Source organism: Ptychodera flava, assembly GCF_041260155.1.
Source record: "Ptychodera flava strain L36383 chromosome 3 unlocalized genomic scaffold, AS_Pfla_20210202 Scaffold_27__1_contigs__length_13241970_pilon, whole genome shotgun sequence".
Taxonomy (NCBI): domain Eukaryota; kingdom Metazoa; phylum Hemichordata; class Enteropneusta; family Ptychoderidae; genus Ptychodera; species Ptychodera flava.
This window is the reverse complement of record NW_027248281.1, coordinates 11,504,965-11,523,680: the sequence shown is the minus strand read 5'-3', so window position 1 is coordinate 11,523,680 and position 18,716 is coordinate 11,504,965. Positions and strand designations below refer to the sequence as shown.

General features: G+C 39.0%; 2 protein-coding genes across 2 annotated transcripts; both read right to left on the bottom strand.

The window, feature by feature from the left end:
* Positions 1 to 5,296: 5,296 nt before the first annotated feature.
* Positions 5,297 to 16,626, bottom strand: LOC139126487 (tyrosine kinase receptor Cad96Ca-like). The gene is made up of 10 exons (XM_070692543.1): positions 16,474 to 16,626; positions 12,662 to 13,036; positions 10,954 to 11,934; positions 9,901 to 10,504; positions 9,053 to 9,169; positions 8,523 to 8,713; positions 7,906 to 8,028; positions 7,238 to 7,449; positions 6,920 to 7,009; positions 5,297 to 6,438 (listed from the first exon to the last, which is right to left on the bottom strand). Exons 3-9 carry the CDS (start codon positions 10,981 to 10,983, stop codon positions 6,925 to 6,927), a joined length of 1,362 nt encoding a protein of 453 aa, XP_070548644.1. The 5' UTR covers positions 10,984 to 11,934; positions 12,662 to 13,036; positions 16,474 to 16,626; the 3' UTR covers positions 5,297 to 6,438; positions 6,920 to 6,924.
* LOC139126399 (cytotoxic and regulatory T-cell molecule-like) lies at positions 11,576 to 16,522 on the bottom strand. Its single transcript, XM_070692463.1, has 3 exons — positions 16,474 to 16,522; positions 12,662 to 13,036; positions 11,576 to 11,934 (listed from the first exon to the last, which is right to left on the bottom strand). Exons 1-3 carry the CDS (start codon positions 16,520 to 16,522, stop codon positions 11,576 to 11,578), a joined length of 783 nt encoding a protein of 260 aa, XP_070548564.1.
* Positions 16,627 to 18,716: the final 2,090 nt, after the last annotated feature.

The following is an 18,716-nucleotide window of genomic DNA, read 5'->3' as shown; positions in this document are numbered from 1 at the left end:
GATTTATAGACGTCTTGTAAACTAGCTCATATAAACGAAGATTGCCGAAAACTGACATTCTAGACTAATAAAAATTACACTGCCAGTATTCATCGTAGTGCTTTGAGATTTTGAGACCTGTTATACGACAATAGGTCCTTTATTATTTGTTTGTGCGTCTTTCAGTGATATTTTTTCCAGACGACTGCATTTAGCGACACAATAAGCAACACTTGCGTACACCGTCTGCCTTTGGCTAAGTGTCATGATTAAGTGTTGATACGAAAACAATACATAAACAATTCTTAAATCTTCGCCCACGTTTTTTCAAGTTGTGAATTAATGTTAGCCCGTTTACGTGGCAAAGATAATATCATCAGTGACAAAACTGAAAATATACAAAAGTTTTAACATGTGAAAAGCATTATTTTACAAAATTGTACTAATTCGAAATATTCCTTCAAGTATAAAATTGGCAAGTATCCCGTCAAAGTTATCGTGAACAAAATTTATATCTTCACGCAAAGAGAGAACAACGCATGATATAAAATGTTTTCAGATTGTTTTTTTTGAGGGGAGGGGATTTTTCTGTACTTAAAATGACTGGTATCGAAAGATTAAAAAAGAACCAGCATAAAATACGGTGGTTTCAATCGAATTCGAACTAAAAAAATAAAAGTGATTTTAAATACATTCAAGTGATTAGAGGTACATTTAACACTTTAAAGGCGTGTGAGATGATTAATGGGAAAGTAAATAATGCACTCTGCTCATCGGCAGTCGGTACAATTGTTGTTCATGTCGGTATATGACAAATATGAGAACTTTACCATCGTTACCCACGAATATTATGTCAAAACGTCATCCGCAGTTACCTTTCACCTTATAGCAGAAGTTATGGTAAAGAAGATCATAAAATGAATATAACATTGATTTAGCAGTCAAGGGAGTTTTGTCACTCATGATTCCTACTGGTAAAAGGGGTAGTGCTTTCTAAATTTCATACTTTTGCATGAAAAACATCAATGTACATATCATAATACGCTAAGTGGATTACAAGTGACGGGAAAGTACTTTCATATCAGATACAATGGACAACTACGTTGATCTTTTCAAGAAAGTTCACCTGTCGGTTGCACTGAATACCGTCGCCAGGCAATACCTGCCAATTTCCATGCTAATATTATGTTCACATTGACGGCTAGCTTTTAACCGACAATCTAATAGCGTTTGGCTAACCATGCAATTTGTCGACAACAGACCGAAATAAACGCTAATATCAAAGGGGTTAATTTAGTCCGTTTGGTAAGCAAAGAACTCGTAGACAAAGCAATTATAAAGCGTAGCAGTTTCAACAGTGTCGGCTCGGGGTACTCGGTAGACCTTGAATATTTAAAGTATGCGACAGTAAATATACTTCTCTAGAAATAGAAATTTAAAAGCTGAGAAGATACATTCAACAAGAGAAAGGAGATAGAGATAGGCTAGGCTATATTATATCAATATAAGGTTGAAGCAATTTTCGTTCCTTATTAGATAAAGAACTGTACATTACATACTTTCTCATTACAGAATCCTGACTGAAAGAAGATGAAAACTGTAATAGCATTGCTGTTGCCACGAAATGTTGCAGCTATCCCGTTTTAAACATTTTTTTTTATTTTGTGTCTTAAAGCAAAATGATGTGCGCTAGTACTATTTTCAAGAGACCTATATAAAGACGTTAAAATTCTGTCATCTCCAGTCCCCGTTAGTCTTTGTATTTTTAGCTTTAAAGATGGAGTATAACAAATTCATATTTAAACATTAAAAATAATATCATTTTCATGTATTTGGTAAACATAGTCTTTAATGAAAAGCGGGAGTCACCATACCTGTTTCCATGGAAATGGAAAGTAAATGATGTTACAAGTACGGACAGTGTCTTTTGTGGCTGTTGGATCTTTCAATTAATTATATTTCATATATTTGACTACCAACTACATTGTGAAAACATTGAACATATCTGGATGTCAGTATGATGGGGAAGCAAATGTATTGTTTGGACTCGCCCGAACATCTTCTGCTGATGATTGAGTCTTGAAAATTAATATAATTGAACGAAACTACACACTTGTTATTTACTGAATAAAAACAGGGTGTCATATTATGCTAATTTTAAACATATCCTGATTTTTCCCCTGGCGTGACTGTATGGCAGGCAGAGCTATGAAGTGGGGCCATTCTATTGATTGAGCCAAAGGTCAATAAGGCCCCCACAAATAGATACTTAACTGGACTGTCCACATAAAACTGCAGCAAGGTCAATTGATGCTGAATAAGACCAAATGAACCAACAACCTACTTCCGGTGTAAGAGTTTGCATGCGCGTATGCGTAAGACGCTATGGAATCCGTCGTTCTTAACCTAAAATTGCATTTGTGCCATATACGTTTACTCTTGCTGTAACACCATTGAAGTCAGTTGTATATAATAACTTTTGATAATGACAGTTTCCTACGATCTTGTTGGGACCTTTTGGTCTTAAAACACAAACAATCCAGTCTGAATGTCGAGTATCCATCGTTTGTTTTGTTTATTTTATATTATATGAGTATTGATAGTCCCTGGTCAATGTTTTAATAAGTTACAGTTAAACGAGGGCATTGCTCTGAGTATTAAGTAGACTGATGATGATTTCACAAATCATCAAATCCTACTAAAGTCGGTATCATCAAACGCATTGCATCGAGTGCGCCATTTGTATTCAAAAGTCGATTGTGGGCTGCAATTTACCTTTGCATTCTGGAATACTTCAACCAAACTTTGATTAAAACTCTTTAGGGAGCCGTCATTATTTACTGCCTTGGGGTCAGAGGAATACGAGGGGGCTCACTCAAAAAATTCAAAGCTACTAGGCGGGTTGCTCAAAATGTAGAGAGAAAGAAGGGGTTTACTCTCATACTCTCAGTGTGCACCATTTCACACATTAGAAAAATTTTCGATGCGAGAGGAGGGACACCCCCTTTCGTGCTCTCCCCCTTAAGGTGTTCTAATAGTTTTACTTGTAGAAACAACTTGAAAAGACCTGTCAGATTGCACCAGACTGCATCATTTCACACATCAATTTCGCAAAATTTTCCACGCAATATAAGGGAGACCCCTCTGACACTTCCCTAAGCCTCTCGCTTGTTCCCCCCTGTACTTTCAAATTCTGCCCTGTCAGCTAGTGAAAACCCTGTCATATTACCCATCCAAATTACATAATACTATATAGTTGGATAATCGCTATAGAGTGAGCTTTTAAACATTTTGTTGTCACTTTAAATTTTATTTTGTTGGTTTCACCTATTTCAACCATCATGAGATAACCGGTGATAATCTAGCAGGGTACACCAGGATTTGAAAAGTATTTACTATTGTTGTATATTTGTAAATTTTGCAAATACGTGTATTGACATTTAACTTTTCTTAGTGAGGGGTGGTCAGTAAAAATATGTGAGTTAGAGAAGGTGGGTTACTCAAATTTATCATGGTTGGTCGGAGGGGTAACTCGAAATTTCTGAGTTTCCGATGAAATTCCTCCTTCCCCAAGGCCGTAAATAATGACGGCTCCCTTAGGCCTGCCTTATCAGACCATGTAGCGTTTTGACATTTTGTCGTTTGAGCCGCTTACACTGTGCCATAATCACGAGTGCGTATGCGATGCATCCTCGAGTACACAATGCTCGGTTCTGGGTGCTGGCTTTAACAGTACCGTCCGACGACGATGGCGCAGTATTTGATTTCCTCTCTCCGTTTTCGTGCGAAAACTACGGAAAATCAACTTTCACATCATAAATACAAATGTTGATATAGTTTATAACCCTCTTTGAAGGCGGTTGTGCGACTCCGAGTCGATTTAAAATCCGCTCCACATAGCATCCGCCTAGAGTTCATGCTATATATCACGCTTTGTACCTAAACACGTGTATACAAGACATGTCTGCAGCTAGCTTTATAGCTTAATGAGTTATCCAATATTTGCATAGTTTGTTGGTAAATGCTCCGAGGTTATAGTAACGACTTTGTGGCCTGGATGACACGAGGCTAAGCTAGACGCAAGGTTTTGGCCTCTGTCATTCCTGCATACCATTCTATCGCCCCGGAATATGTCACAATCAGAGATCATTTACTTCAGCGAGCTACAGGTAAACAGGCACTATTGCTCGTTGTGAGAGTGGACGGAAAACGTATGTGCTTGTATGTCCGCCTTGAAACGGAGCCTGTCTACATCTGCCCCGGGAGAGAATTTAGCACTTGACGTATTCAATGATATATAAGAAAATTATGAGTGTGACACATCGATTCATTTTATGAAACACTTTTTTTGCAAAACTTTAACGCCAAAACTAAGGTGTACTGTCTTCTTTATAGACTGGTTGTGCCCTCCCCACCCCCAAACCCAAAGTCTCCAAAATTGACATCTTAATCAAGTTGTGAAATACTGTCTCAGTAAAGTCTGCCAGTGAATAATAGGATATTAGTGCCATACACCATTTTAGAACAGTTCTGTTCATGAAAGGCCAACCAAAACGACCTTAGATATACGCAGATCTTTTAGACGTTTTTTTTTTCTCATCACATAGCAGGTAGACTCTGGGTCAACTTATCCTCTTTAAGGCAAAGAGCAGAAAAATGACAGAAACCGGACTTAACACGTGAGCAGATGGACAAAAAGTATCGTATAGGCGAGAACGAGAGCGAACAACATTCCGTCCTTGAAAAATTGTTACATATTTAAATGGTCAATCGCTACAGTATGACACTGTGACCTAGTTAAAATACCAGTGTCTACCAGGTAACGTGTATAAATGTGGGGGCGACCCCTGTTCTTTGATACTTGAGGCCATACGAAATCTGTCTAGAGTCACGTGATAGCTAGAGTGTGGAGTACTTAATCTTCTTTATCTTTGGCTATAATGGTAATTTACTTCCCGTTGTCTGAGTCCTTGATAATAAACTCTCGAGCACGGATTTTCTCCTTATTCCACTGTCAAGGGTGCGATTATCACTGAGGCAACGTGAAATTTGACACCAATCTTTGATAGGAGAACACCTGTTCACAACCATCAGGAACAATATTATAGCGATATTTGAGAGAAGGAAAATGACGTCGATTAAATTGCAAATTGTTTGAAATCGACAGATAAATACCATTAATGCAACTTGCCTGTATGAGAGATGAGGCGAGAGGGGGTGTTTTGGGATGGTCATCAACAAACGATCAACAAAGACAAACAAGATATAAACAGAGGAGAATCGACTGGATGGACAATGATAAGTCGAGAACAAAGGGTATTGTTCTAAAAATGTTCAAATGGTTTATTTAATAGAGAAATATCTTGTTTATACATTACATTTACAATTTATTTTTACAAAGTAAAATTCGTAATTTCATTATATTTCAGTCACCACTGATTCAGCATTTCATAGGATTTTATGGCGACCCTTCATGATAAACTATGGTAAACATTCAACCGAATTTTCTAGGACTGTATAAAATTGATGCAAGCATGTATGGTATGATTATCAATAAATTTGACGATAGAAATATGCTAAAGATGGCAGTTTGATACAGCTCTCATCGTAAAGTGAGGAACTTAATAAAACGATATGGTGGCGCTGTTCTTTCTATGCACTGATATTTTCAATAGGGCACACACGTCATAACACTGAATTCACTTCAACTTTTCTCAGGTTATCTGCAGCGTTGACGTGAAGAGACAATGTACAGCTACTTTGGCAGTGAGATAATCTCTGTTCTACAGAAAAGAAATCGGCAGTGTAACTTAAGCTCCTGAGCTTATATAAAAAAGTTTAAATAATAAACAGATTTACACTTTATAAGATTAACACATATCTGATTATTTGGAGAACCTAGGACTTTACAATACAGATCTGGGATGACAACTTCTTAACAATGAAATCGGTATTGCAAGATTTCAAGGTATCGCTTACAATCAACAGATAAATGAATCCCAGGTTGTTTTGTGTTGCCAATGCATTACTAGGATGTGGCAATTTGATGCTAGCAGTCTTCGCCAGAGAATCGTGAACAAAAACCGCAATACACGTTGAAAAGTCATATTTTTACAAAGGCACAAATAAAATAGATATCATGATATTTTACATTACTATTTACGGTATAAGTTTCTGAATAATGATATGAATGTACCTGGAAAGTTAAGGCAATTAATGTAGCACATATAGCACACTCGAAAATAATCCAAACAATTATATAATACAGAGTCGTTTCAATATGAAAACAACTTTCTTGGCAGTGTCCATTGAACTCGTGGCAGTGTCCATTGAACTCGTGGCAGTGTCCTTTGAAAGGAGTGTTTCCCCGAAGATTGCCGAGTTTGACACAGGATGGGGTTGTTCCGAAAACGTATCTGACCCGGATGCTCAATATGAAACTGAGACGAACATGTACACCTGTAATAAAAAATATACAAAAAGGTTAAACTATTTCGTTCAATGTTAACCGATGCGTATTACATCACATATACATTATATTTCTACTGGACATATAATGATGTAGTGGCAGTTGTAAACTACAATTTGCTGATGGTTTAATCAAAATATTTCCCTGTCTTATTTCTGGTTATGCGTGCTACTTTCAACTAAGTCTGGAAACGATTTATTATATAATATACGTAATTAAGACGCAATCAAATGTAACAGCAGCTACAATGAATGCAAAACCAACGTCAATAATTATTGTTATCATAATGATTGCTATCGATATCACCATAAATTGTTTTGTCACTGCAATTTGACGAATTTATTAATGTTGCTGATATTGCTGTTGTGATGGTCTTTTTTGTTTTTGATATGGGTAATCATTATAAATTGATGAACATGTAACTATGGTAACACAAAATTCACGTGTAGATGAATTTCAGTTTGAACTTACCTGTTTCACGTTTCCAATTGAGAGACAATTTTGTCAAAAGAAGGTCTTTTCTGAGCATCCCTCTGCCAGCATTTTTGCATTACAGCTCGCCTGTATTAATAAAGCAATATGTGTATGGTGTCATCAGAATGAACGTTGTCCAGTCACTGAAGGGAGTTTTGGGTGGCAGTGTGGTCATTATCTTTAAGATATAACACTTATCGAATTTTTATGATTTGAATCACTGATGTATGGAGTCACGACATATATACATCACGACATATGCATACTGTATAAAAACGTAACTTTAAGATTGACTCTGTATGATTATATACTCACAGTCCTTTGTGGCAGTGTTCTGGTACAGCCATAGTGCAGCCCTTTTTCACTTTTCTTCGAACATCTTCACAGCTATCCAAGTCTGGATATGGCCTTTTGCCAAATGTGACGATTTCCCACAGTAAGATTCCATAAGACCAGACATCAGACTTAAAGTTGTACACGTTTGATGTTAGCGACTCCGGTGCCTCCCAACGAAGTGGAAGCGGTCCCTGACAAATATAAAGTTAAACACGTGTATTGAGTACTATACTTGTACTACACAAGCAACAACGACAGAAATAATCGTACCGGCAGAATGTTGAACACTAAAATCATGACTGATATAGGGTATGTGGATGGTATAGGTATATATTAAATAGCCATCGAGAAAACTAGCCATGATTAGGGTATATCAAGGCAGATAAGGACAAGGCAGATAAGCAAATTATGAGTAAGAGAAAAAGTTGTAAAATTAGGGAGTCATAGTGGAGGGGTATTATTTCGTGGAGAATGATGCATTGTCTACCAAAATTGCATTGTTTTGATCCGGTGAAGATTGTACAAAATCATATCTTTGTGACAGAGTCACTGTGCACTCAAGTTCAGGGTGAACATGTCAAGATATAAAGACTAAAAATGTGGCGTGACCAAAGGAATTACTAGAAGTCAAAGCAAAACAATCTCACCTGTGCTCTCGTCACATACTCTTGATTGGGTCCAATGTTTCGAGCAAGACCAAAGTCAGAGATCTTACAATTTATGTCGCTGGTCACCAGTATATTTCTTGCTGCCAAATCACGATGTATGCACTGAAGAGGAAACGAATATCCGTATAAGCTCTGTAACTGATCCTCGCCAGGAAATAATCCATGTTGGTAATATAGAATATACAGATTAAGAGACATAGCGCCCTCTTTGAGGAGCGAAATATATGCCAATACACAGAGATATATTTTATAGTATGTTATTACATTTAGCGTTAAAAAGTAGAAATCTAACGAGAAACAACGTGCGACTGTCCATTTAAGACAGATTGTCAAATGAAATCGCTATTTTTAAACCGTTCATACACGTGAATTGCTCAAGGTTGATATTTTATGACGTATTAAATGCCCTTTTATTAACTGATCGGGTGTAAATGTCTTGATTTTATGCAGAGTAGGAAATGCTTAGATGTACAAAAGAAGTTGAACAACTGAGATGTCATGGTCATGTTAACAATTTTATAATTCGTTTACTTTTATTTTATATACTTAATGATAGTCAACAACTTTGCTCACTTCTCTTTGCCATGCCTACTTACATTATTCCGATGAAGATAATCCATTCCCTCGGCCACTTGAAGTGCGAATTTAACCAGATCCTTGTTTGTCAACGTTGTCTCCTGTTCAGCGTTTGTCATGGACGTATACGTAGAGTTGACTGAACTGTTCTTTTGCAGATAATTCTTCAGTGATCCGTTTGATACATACTCTACGATGACGTAGATTGGATCTGAAAATACACAAAATATAAATTCTTGCTTTAAACTTCAACAGATACATTTCTCTGGCTGTACTTGGCTTTGCGCTGTGCACTTTCTAACAAGGCTATTAAACTTTCTGTGTTTGTTGCGGACGAATAACAATCAATATTTTGTTTTTTTCTTTTATGTCCAATAACTAACTTGTCTTTCTTGGTCCGCCAACTCAACTGTCTAGACTCGGTGACACATATACCAAGTATTACTCACAAATATTAACAAATGACTGACTGCTGGCATACATTGTGTATTCTTCAGCCTCCTATTTTAAAATTCGATTCTTTCTGTGATTGACGGAAAATATATCTTACCTTCCCTGGGTAATGTACAACTCGCTAGCAGCCGCACTACTCTTGGATGTGGTTTGAGTTTCTTCATAACATCCAGTTCACGTATCAAGTCTTTATACTCCTCGGCACTACTGCAAGCTAGAAGAAGAACATATACAAGGTTATGCCGGAAGATCACCGCACTAGTACTCTTTGAAAGAGTTAAAGGCATGTGTTGGCACAAGATTGTCTCATCGAAAATTTACCCATAAGATTACAATTTCAATGGAAAACAAAAGGCTATCACATCCCCATAATCCTTTTACAAACTAGAACAAAGGCGATCCCAGGGACCGCCAAGAGTGCCTTTAAGTCACTCTATTATTTGTATTAACAGTGATTATTAATGTCAAGCACAAGGGGCAGTCCCTCAAACAGTGGCACGTGGTTTGAACAATGATAAATGAGATATTTCTATATCAACTAGATGAGCTAAATTGAATTCTAGGCAAAATAAGATTTAAATTCAATTCATTCTACAATAGTTCACAATAACCGGTATCGTAGCTAATGACAAATTTCTTGGTAATGAACTAAAATGCCAAATTGTTACAATGAATGATTGACAGTAAATTAATGAAATGCAGACGTACGAAAGAGAATATGGACAATCGATCATTTTGGTGTTTGGCATATCAACAGAGTATAAAATCAAGCCATTACTGCCATGGAAGAGTATTTAACTAACGAAACAAGTTAAATTCAAATGGAAAACAAGAGAAAAGGTGAACTAGGTCAAAACGTACGTTGATCTGTAAACAGGCTTAGGGTCATCAGGATGTAAAAGGGGCAGTCCCGCAAACAGTGGCACGTGGTTTGAACAATCTTACCTGGGAGTTGTTTAACTGCCACCTCACTGTGTTCACTCTTGCCGGGAAGTGTAGCTCGACCTTTGAAGACTTTACCGAAACGCCCTTCACCGAGAAGTTCACCCATTTCGATGTCAGCGCGTGACACTTCACAACCCCGTTCAGCATGCGAATAGCCAGATTCTAGAGGGCGATCGCTCAGCGAGTCTTCGCTGGACGTGGTACCACTGGACACAGTTGATGTTGTCGATGTCGTGTCGTCTTCATGCGTGGGCATTTCTTCCAGAATATTGCTCTCTTCAGATGAGCTGAGTTCTGTCGAACTACTGATGTGTTCCACGTAGCCTGAGTCTCTTGAGCGCCGGGAACGATACTTGTACCCACCCATGGTTGCTTCAGTTTGGTCGGAAGTAACATCGGAACCACTCTCAGGGCTAGCAATAATGGAAGTGGGAGATTCAAGCAGTGTTGTGGTGTCATCTGCCTTCTTTTGTACCATAGCTTGACAGAGTTTTCTGTCTCCGGTTGCCCGGTTATTGTTGTTGATACACACATTAGGAGCGGCCTCTCCTTTGTCTTGGTTCAAACAAGGCTGGTTTTCGATATCCTTGTAATCTTCCATAGCCTGCAGTGACACAGTAAACTAGTGTAAATTAAACTAGACTCATAATCAATTGATGTAGACATGATTTGTTTTCTTTATCAAATGCATTCAATCTCATTCTTCAATGTTTTGCAAAACCTGAAGTTATGTTGAACTTTTGAATCTTTTCTCAGCATAGTCAAACTTTGGTAGTATGTTATTATTTAGAGCGAACAAATATCAAAACAACCAATGGAACGCACACAGCAAATTTCGAAGCCACAGAATAATAATTTTAAATGAACTATATGATTAGCATGATACTGACTTTTACAAAAATTGTCACGTGATTATTATCGAGACTTCGATGCTGCAGTATGGACAAGTTTTATGCTTGGGCCAGACACTGAAAAACACGTCCTTGTGATAGGAAAAGAGTTGAGCGGTACTTCTCTTTCATTTCTTAGTAAAATCGATCGAAAGTCACTTACTCGTCTTTGAACTCTGCGTCTCCAACACATAACGCCGATGAGTACTAAAATGACGATAACCAAACTTGTTACACAGATCGCCGTTACGGCGATCTGTGTCTTGCCTGTCCCGTGAAAAATCTGTGGATAATCATCGGAAGACGACCGGAGAGTTGTCACGGGATGTGACGTCACCGGTAGTGTGTCTGCAACGGGAACAGAAGTATAAAATCATCAATTTTAACAATTCAAAGACGTTTAAAAATTTGTTGTGGTCGACGTTAGACGTTCTGATGCATACAAAGAAAACAGCGCTGATATAGCAACACAGCTAAATCTCATTATGGCCAATGCTTTCAGTTTCTATGGTTTCTATGGTTTTCACCATAACTCAACGTTTTGTATGTTGAATATCTGAGAAAGGACTGCTATCGAAAACATAAAAATCACATAAAAATCCGATGCGAATCGGTTGTCAAATTACAGTTTTACAGATCAAGTCATTATTTACTTCAACAAAAATGTAAAGTCAACATAGCAAATCATGTGCAGTGGAATTGTTCACTTGGAGGTAGTATTCTCATTCACTTTTTAATAACATGCTTGTCACTCACATATTTGACTCACTCGTGCATAGCAAACATTAAAGTTGACTTGGTAAAGACATATACATACCTGTCTGTGCCTTGACACCATCGGGTTTCGAAACCTCCGTAGAATTCGACCGCTCCGGGAAGTTGGATCCATTTTGCTTTGCTATGCAACCCACAACAATGCTCTCCCTGTCGCAATTGTAAAACAAAGTTAATTCGCTGCGCGTTGTGGTTCTCCCCTGTCCTTTGTCGAAGTATTGCTGAATTCCATTGCTGTTGTCGTGAACCAATCCGTTGATCTTCCAGTAAAGTGACGGTGGGGGTTTGCCGTTGGTCGCCTCGCACACTATGGTCTTGTACTTCGCATCATCGCCACTTTTAGAGTACACATGAAGGTCGTCTATGGGACCTGGCAAGGCGGAGCAGAGTAAAAATTGATAACATCAATGCGACTGATGTCACTGCAACGAGCAGAATGGTGCAGACTTATACAAAAACATGTGGAGTGAAATCATTTAAAGGTGAACTACCGACATGGAGAGCGGGAAGTTACATCAAAGGTATGTTATATCCAAAAGACGGGCACAAGCCGTGACCTACAACCATTGAAACTAAGGCTTTGACGTCTTTCACCACGGCATATTTATCAGGTCAACCTTCAAAAATTTTGTATGGAAGCCAGGGCGATATGATTGGCATAGAATGTCATCTATGTCAATTGGAAATTCTGAAATTAATGAAGCTGTGTTGTCTTACTATTTACAATGTAGAATTGCTACTAGAAATGCAAGTACAATTGACCTAACGCATTTTTGCCAAACACAGATGATTGGAAGGCATAGACGGTGTTTGTAATGATTGAATCGGCTAAAAAATTATATTCACTACAGACAATTTCAAGATTCATATTCAGCTCGCCAAACTTCAAGTTTCACTCGTGATACCGAGCAATATCTTTCACATCATTAGCTATTTCATACACTTTTCATTTTGCCAAAGTTTAAGTCTTGCTATGCTGATATCAATCACATAGCAATATTTTGAACGCCCTCAATGTTTGGACTCAAAGGTCAGCCCGATTTACAATCATCACCTCAAAATAGATCTACTACAGGGACAAAGCAATTTTTACTTACTTATGACATTAAGTTGGACAGTTTTCGGGACTGTCAGATATCCTTCCCCGTTGGTCGGGTTTGTCAACTTGTAATGCACGTTACATTTGTAACGGCCTTCATCAGACAGCGTCACATTATGTATCGTAAGTGAATAGTCCGCAGTGGTGACGTCATAACGGTCTTTATCGCTGATTGACACGCCATCCCCAGAGGAAGACATTAACGTGAACCAATCTTTGCCCTCTTTCTTCAAGTCCCATTTGGCTGATTTACTCTGGAATTCTACGTCGGGCTGAGAAGAAGGACATGACAGAGTTGCATCTCCCCCAGCTTGAACTGTCACCACTTCCACATTAGATGTATCACTGGAAACACTGGCCGAGGTTAGGATACCTGGTTGACAGAAAACATACGATTAGAAACATTCAATGACTTCTTCGTATTCAAGCAGGATTGAGTTTCGGCGACAGATATTTGGACTCTCAAACGTTATCAAATTCCTTCCTGATCTGCCACTTCTTGGGGCTCATTTGGAAGCCCTTTAAACGAGAAAAACTTTTACCGTTTTATTTTTCTTGAAAATAAAAAATTATATTTTTCTCCGTAGAGTTACCATAGAATTAACACAGGGATGTCAGCCGTTTTGAATCTCAAATATCGGTAAATCTGGGGTGTTTTGTTTCTCTAGTGGCAAACTTTGCAAGGTGGCTCCCGACTTTTATTCTTGATTTTGAAAGTAAACTGTTAAAGATTTCTTGAGGAAGATTTGAGCAAAAGTCTAAGTCTTTCACTTTCGAGGCGCACATTACCTTAAGTAGCCGAGAACTGTATTACATGCGGGAACTGCAAGCTTTCTGAAGTGTTAATGTAGTATTTTGTTCAGCAGAAGGTCAATATGAAATCAATATGCAAATGTGAATGTGACATCTTGAGACGCTTCTTTACGTATGTAATACAATATGCCATTCATCATCAGGCATTTCAATATAGGTGTTGTTCATTTACCAATTCACTGGACGAAAATAAAGTATGATGAAGGGAACAGAAATAGTCTAACTTCAGTTGCTTCTCTAACTGTATCACCTGTACCCTTATTATTTACATGTTGGTTTAGTATATCGAGAAAATGCAAACTTTTTCGTTCTTTCGAGTCGATCGTTACAGCATTGCCGCAAACCGTGTTAATGCTACCGTGACAGCTGAGCCGCAAACTTTGTTGACGTTTTTGATTTCGCATTGTGAGTTTGTTAATCTACCGTTCCGTCATGCCATGACACCTCAATTCCCGGTTCAAAGTTGATCAGGTCGACAGCGTGATTACATTAAGCCAACACCGGTCAATCCCTGGACCGAAACATCAGCTGATGTGTAATGCTGTTACAATGAAGCAAACTGGCAAAGTGCCAAGGCATGGCTTGTTTCAGTTCCTCTTTTAGTCGAGGCATTTAAATGCGAATCATGGAGAGTGCACAATACATGTTTGCAGTTCTTTAATGTACAAAACAAGGTAAATGAAGGAATGAAGATTTCGTTTGATAGGAAAGGTGATGCCGACTTTGTTTCCAATTATTCAAATCGATGATAGGCAACTTTTAATTCGAGGAATTGTTCAGCTCTTTTTGTCAACTCGTATTGCGTGGTCACGTGACTGGAGTGGAGGCGAAATAGGGAAGTAAACGAATGACCCTGAAATATTTTCAGTACACAGTAGGCAATGTTTGCCGACCGTAAACATTGATGGTGCGATAACACAGTAGGAGGCTCTTTTCTACCGTCTATGCCTAGAGGGTACGGAAATTTTTCACACCGAGTTGCTCTAACGATCAATAAAGAAAAAGACACTTTACACCTTATGCCAACACAGTCCGAGATCCATATCAACAATTAAGTACTTGTATTTTGCCATTTTTCTCACTTGCAATACTTCCATTGGTTTGAGCAGAGACAGTAGAAGCGAGGGAGTTTTTTTTTTTCATTTGCACAAAGTACATAGGGAATCAGATTTCAAATATCAACCAGGATAAATGATAACTGTAATGGGGCCTTCCGATGTCGCTAACCACGGGCGACTGTGCAAAGAAAAAAAAAGTTTTCAGACACTGTCGCTCGCTTGCTCCAGTTCCACTCTGCGCCTGCGCAAACGTCTAGGGGACGCGTAGGCGCAGAGCTGAAAAGGAGCAAACAAGCGTCACTGTGCTTTCAGATGTCCCTCACAATTATTGACATTCTAAACGGTTTGCGCGTACTTCCATATACCTTGTGTTGCTCGGGACTGTTATCGACTGTCGGCAGGTTTACCGCGTGGATGGAAGTTCATGCGATAATAGGCAAAGCGGTAACAAAGCCGTTCCACTAGCACTACGACTGGGGTGGTCGTGAACTGAAACGACCCTCACATAATGGCATAGGATCGTACTGCTCTTAAAAGGATAAAACTGGTTCTCAAAAATACGCATGAACGACCTGCGCAGTACGGCACAACTCTTTACTTGGTGACCTTTTCTCATTCTTTGGCGATATAGTAAATTAACAGTTACGGCAGTGCCTTTGTATGTTATCGCGCTACCGTAATCTGCAACGGACTTCCCGTTTTCACGGAGAGTATAGGTAAACAGATAACTCAAATATTCATTGTTTACTTTAAAGTGATTGATTGACCGTTGTAGCGTCGCAGGAATTAAACTTTAAAAAAAAAACCTTAAAATCAAAACTTTTCTCAGATTTTACCATAGAAAGTAGCAAACAGACGATGCTTTCACTGGATATGATTTAAATGCCAAATATAAACATGTCTGACGTCACATGAAAATAGTGAGTGGCTTCGCACACACTATGATGTTGCTGCTTTCTTCCATGGGCACTTGAAGCTTTTCTGCGATGTAGACTAGACATACACTCTAAGAAAAAAATTGCGAGACTGGAGCGAGTGACGCTTTCTCGCAATTAGTGAGAATCTCTTGTTATTCTCACTGCTGTCAGTGAGACATTTTGAATTCTCACTGGTGAGCAGTGAGAAATGCATTGCTTGGTGAGAATCAAGGATGGCAATAGTTTCTCACCGATGAGACTGGAAATTCTTACCAAGCCGAGTCAAAATGATAATTTCAGCAGTGAAAATCAACCAGACTCACCGTTCATTGGTGACTCGACTCATTATTCATTGGTGACAATTACTCAGATTGATTCTCATCTCACCGATGTACAACAAGTCTGGCTGATTCTCACCAGTGCCACGGTGAGTCTGGTCGACTCTCACCAATGAATGATGAGTATGATACATTCCCACCGTGAAAAAAACCATTCTCACTGTGCTTGATGAGAATGTCCATTCACACTGGTGAGAGTCTGTTATCATACTTGATTCTCACCAAAGAGTGCATTTCTCACTGCTCACCAGAGAGCACTAAATGATTTTCACTGAGAGCGGTGAGAATAATAAGAGATTCTCTACGATTGCGAGAAAGCATCACTTTCTCGCTTCAGTCTCGCAACTTTTTCCTATAGTTAATTCCAATCGATAAATAGGCTGATAGAATTCTAAAGAGGCTGGCGTATTCTATGCAATTTAACAACTCCAAAACCGTTGCGGCCTGTCTGTGGAATCTGCGATGCTGAAATGCATCCCTGACTCACTCACTCGCATGCTCATACATCCTGGCTCACTGAGCGGCGATCGTCGCTTAAGCCCCATAATTGATGCCAGGCACGCGCACGCCGTGTGCCCACTGGTTGCTCGCACGTAGTTTGTTTTGCTCCGCGTCGACAAAATGCAAAGACACACACAATGCATTCGCAATGCTCCTCGTACAGCATTTGACCTGCAAACTTACCATTCACCATGATCAGCCACAGAGTCAAGTTCACCTTGTTATTCGTCATTGCAGGCAGACACTTGTGGACAATATAGTGGCAATACTCGGAACTTTGGCTGACGGCCAAGTCCCAGCTAAAGTTGACGTCGTCTTGTTATGGACGCTTCTGATATTTCAGGAGAGACGTTACTGATTTTAAATCTCGATCGCACTGAATAGACCAACCGGTCGCTTTGCTTCATTCATATGCAAATCAAGGACGCTGGAAATACCATCACAGGAGCAGCGTACCATTCAAATATTAAACAAGTTTGTTTACATCGAGTTTGAAAAATGCTCGAAGGGGTCTGCTCATATACCCACGGATCGTGCCTATCAAAGCGTCCTTCAGTAAATCTCTTTTTAGCAAACAGATATGACAAATTGTGATTTGTCGCTTGTCAAACGCAACATCTACACATCCCACGCCCCGTCCTTCCTACATATTTATGTGGATGGTACTTTGGTTATATTTGAAAGTAACCTCGTAATATGAGTGTAATTGCTAGAAAACCGAATGGTTTTGACTTTGACGTCTTCGCTAGGTGACTGCAAGTGATTAGGGGCCGTACGTTGTGAGTTCTAATCCCTTTGATATAATATTTTACGAAGGCTAGTGGGACTTTGTTATTCAGTTCGTATGCTGAGATTTAAACATTCAAACTCCTGTGTTGAAACGGGAAGTTGTATACTTATTATACCTCGTTAGCCCTTCGGGTTCAAAAGACTTTTAGATGAGTATTTACATTCAATCGGATTTCTGAGGGGAAATCGGTCCAGCTGCGTCTAACATGAAAGTTTTTGGTTTCCTAGGAAACATGCCATTTCTGGAAGTGCGAGAAAGACACACATACCTTTAGTGCGTATAGCACGAGTTCGGCTGACACACATATATAACATAACATGACTGATATAACATAACATGACTGATCGTCTAATGGTAAAATGTTGTACTTTTCAATGCGACATTATAAAGAAAAGAACGCAAAGAAATAACAAAGTACATCAGTGCTGCTTATCGCTCAGCCCGACAAAACAACGGACGACGAAGCACGATTATACTTTTGTGATATTTTTCTGACAGTATTGTACGCTTTGCTTTTGTGACTAAGCGTCATATTTGCCAGGTAGTGACCATTTTCGAGAGACATCACAACAATTTATCTACCGATTTCAAGTGTAATTGACTTGAAGTAGTCGCACTCTGTGACGCGATTTTGAATTGCCAACACGTACCCAGTTCACACGTGCAGAGAGCATGACGAATCCTGGCAATCGTCCAAAGGGGTCCCTTGAAACTGGTCAAAGGTGAAGTTGCAGAGACACCAGTAGCAGCTGAGGCACGACGCTTCGCTTTGGGCGCCCCCTGAAAACAATGTTAAGAAATCAACGACGATATACGCTGTTTTCAGCGAACACAGAACTGCGTTTTCGTCAATCAGATGTGTTATCACGTTATCCGAATTCGTTTGCTTTTCTTGAAAAATGTCATATGCTAGATTCGAAAATAACTCATTTGCTGACGATCGTTAATCGAGGTTGTGCGTAGGAAAGCGTCAACATCTAAAACGGATCAAATCAAAGTCGCTTGTGGCTGGGTATTCTACGGACGGCCGTCTACCTAACTATAATTATATAATCGACTCTTGGTTCAATAGACTTTAAGGGGCCTTGCAAGAAAGGCAGATTAAAGAAACAAATATTTCCTCTTTTCAAACAATAGTGACAATAAGAAAAGTTAGCGATTCCCAACAAATTTGATGCAATTTCCTATTTGCTACAGTAGATTCATTTTAGAGAGCCTGAGAGATTAGGTTGAGTGAAAAAATACTCGCTCCCTTGATTCAGTTTGGACACTGGAAAATCCGCAAACCAGAATATCAGGGCACAGCGCTGAACGAATTATGCAGTGAGAGAGTGCAATGGTGTTGCGGATCCGCGGCAACAGATGCTTGGCTGATGATTGCCCTACAATCCCTGTAAATCATTACCCCCTGATTTATTATGATGTCTCAGGAGATATTATGTCGCTTCAAAGACACATATCTTCCAGGAGTGAGATACTCCTTAAAAAGAATCTGAGTAAGATGCAACATCAACTATGTACTTTTGTGACTAACGCTATGCATTTGTGATTTTTTCCAAACGGAATTTTCCTTCAAAGGTCACGTGATGACTTAAAGAACCCTGACGTAAAACATTGACATATATTTTCAAAAAGT

Excerpts from the sequence above, each read along its gene's own strand:
- LOC139126487 (XM_070692543.1), bottom strand. The coding sequence starts at position 10,983 with ATGTGTTGGAGACGCAGAGTTCAAAGACGA. Across the intron at positions 9,170-9,900 it reads GGCAGTTAAACAACTCCCAG|CTTGCAGTAGTGCCGAGGAG; the intron begins GTAAGATTGTTC and ends TTCTTCTTCTAG. Across the intron at positions 7,450-7,905 it reads AGTATGTGACGAGAGCACAG|GGACCGCTTCCACTTCGTTG; the intron begins GTGAGATTGTTT and ends TATATTTGTCAG.
- LOC139126399 (XM_070692463.1), bottom strand. The coding sequence starts at position 16,522 with ATGACGAATAACAAGGTGAACTTGACTCTGTGGCTGATCATGGTGAAT. Across the intron at positions 13,037-16,473 it reads GTGGCTGATCATGGTGAATG|GTATCCTAACCTCGGCCAGT; the intron begins GTAAGTTTGCAG and ends TCTGTCAACCAG. Across the intron at positions 11,935-12,661 it reads TGTCCAACTTAATGTCATAA|GTCCCATAGACGACCTTCAT; the intron begins GTAAGTAAAAAT and ends CCGCCTTGCCAG.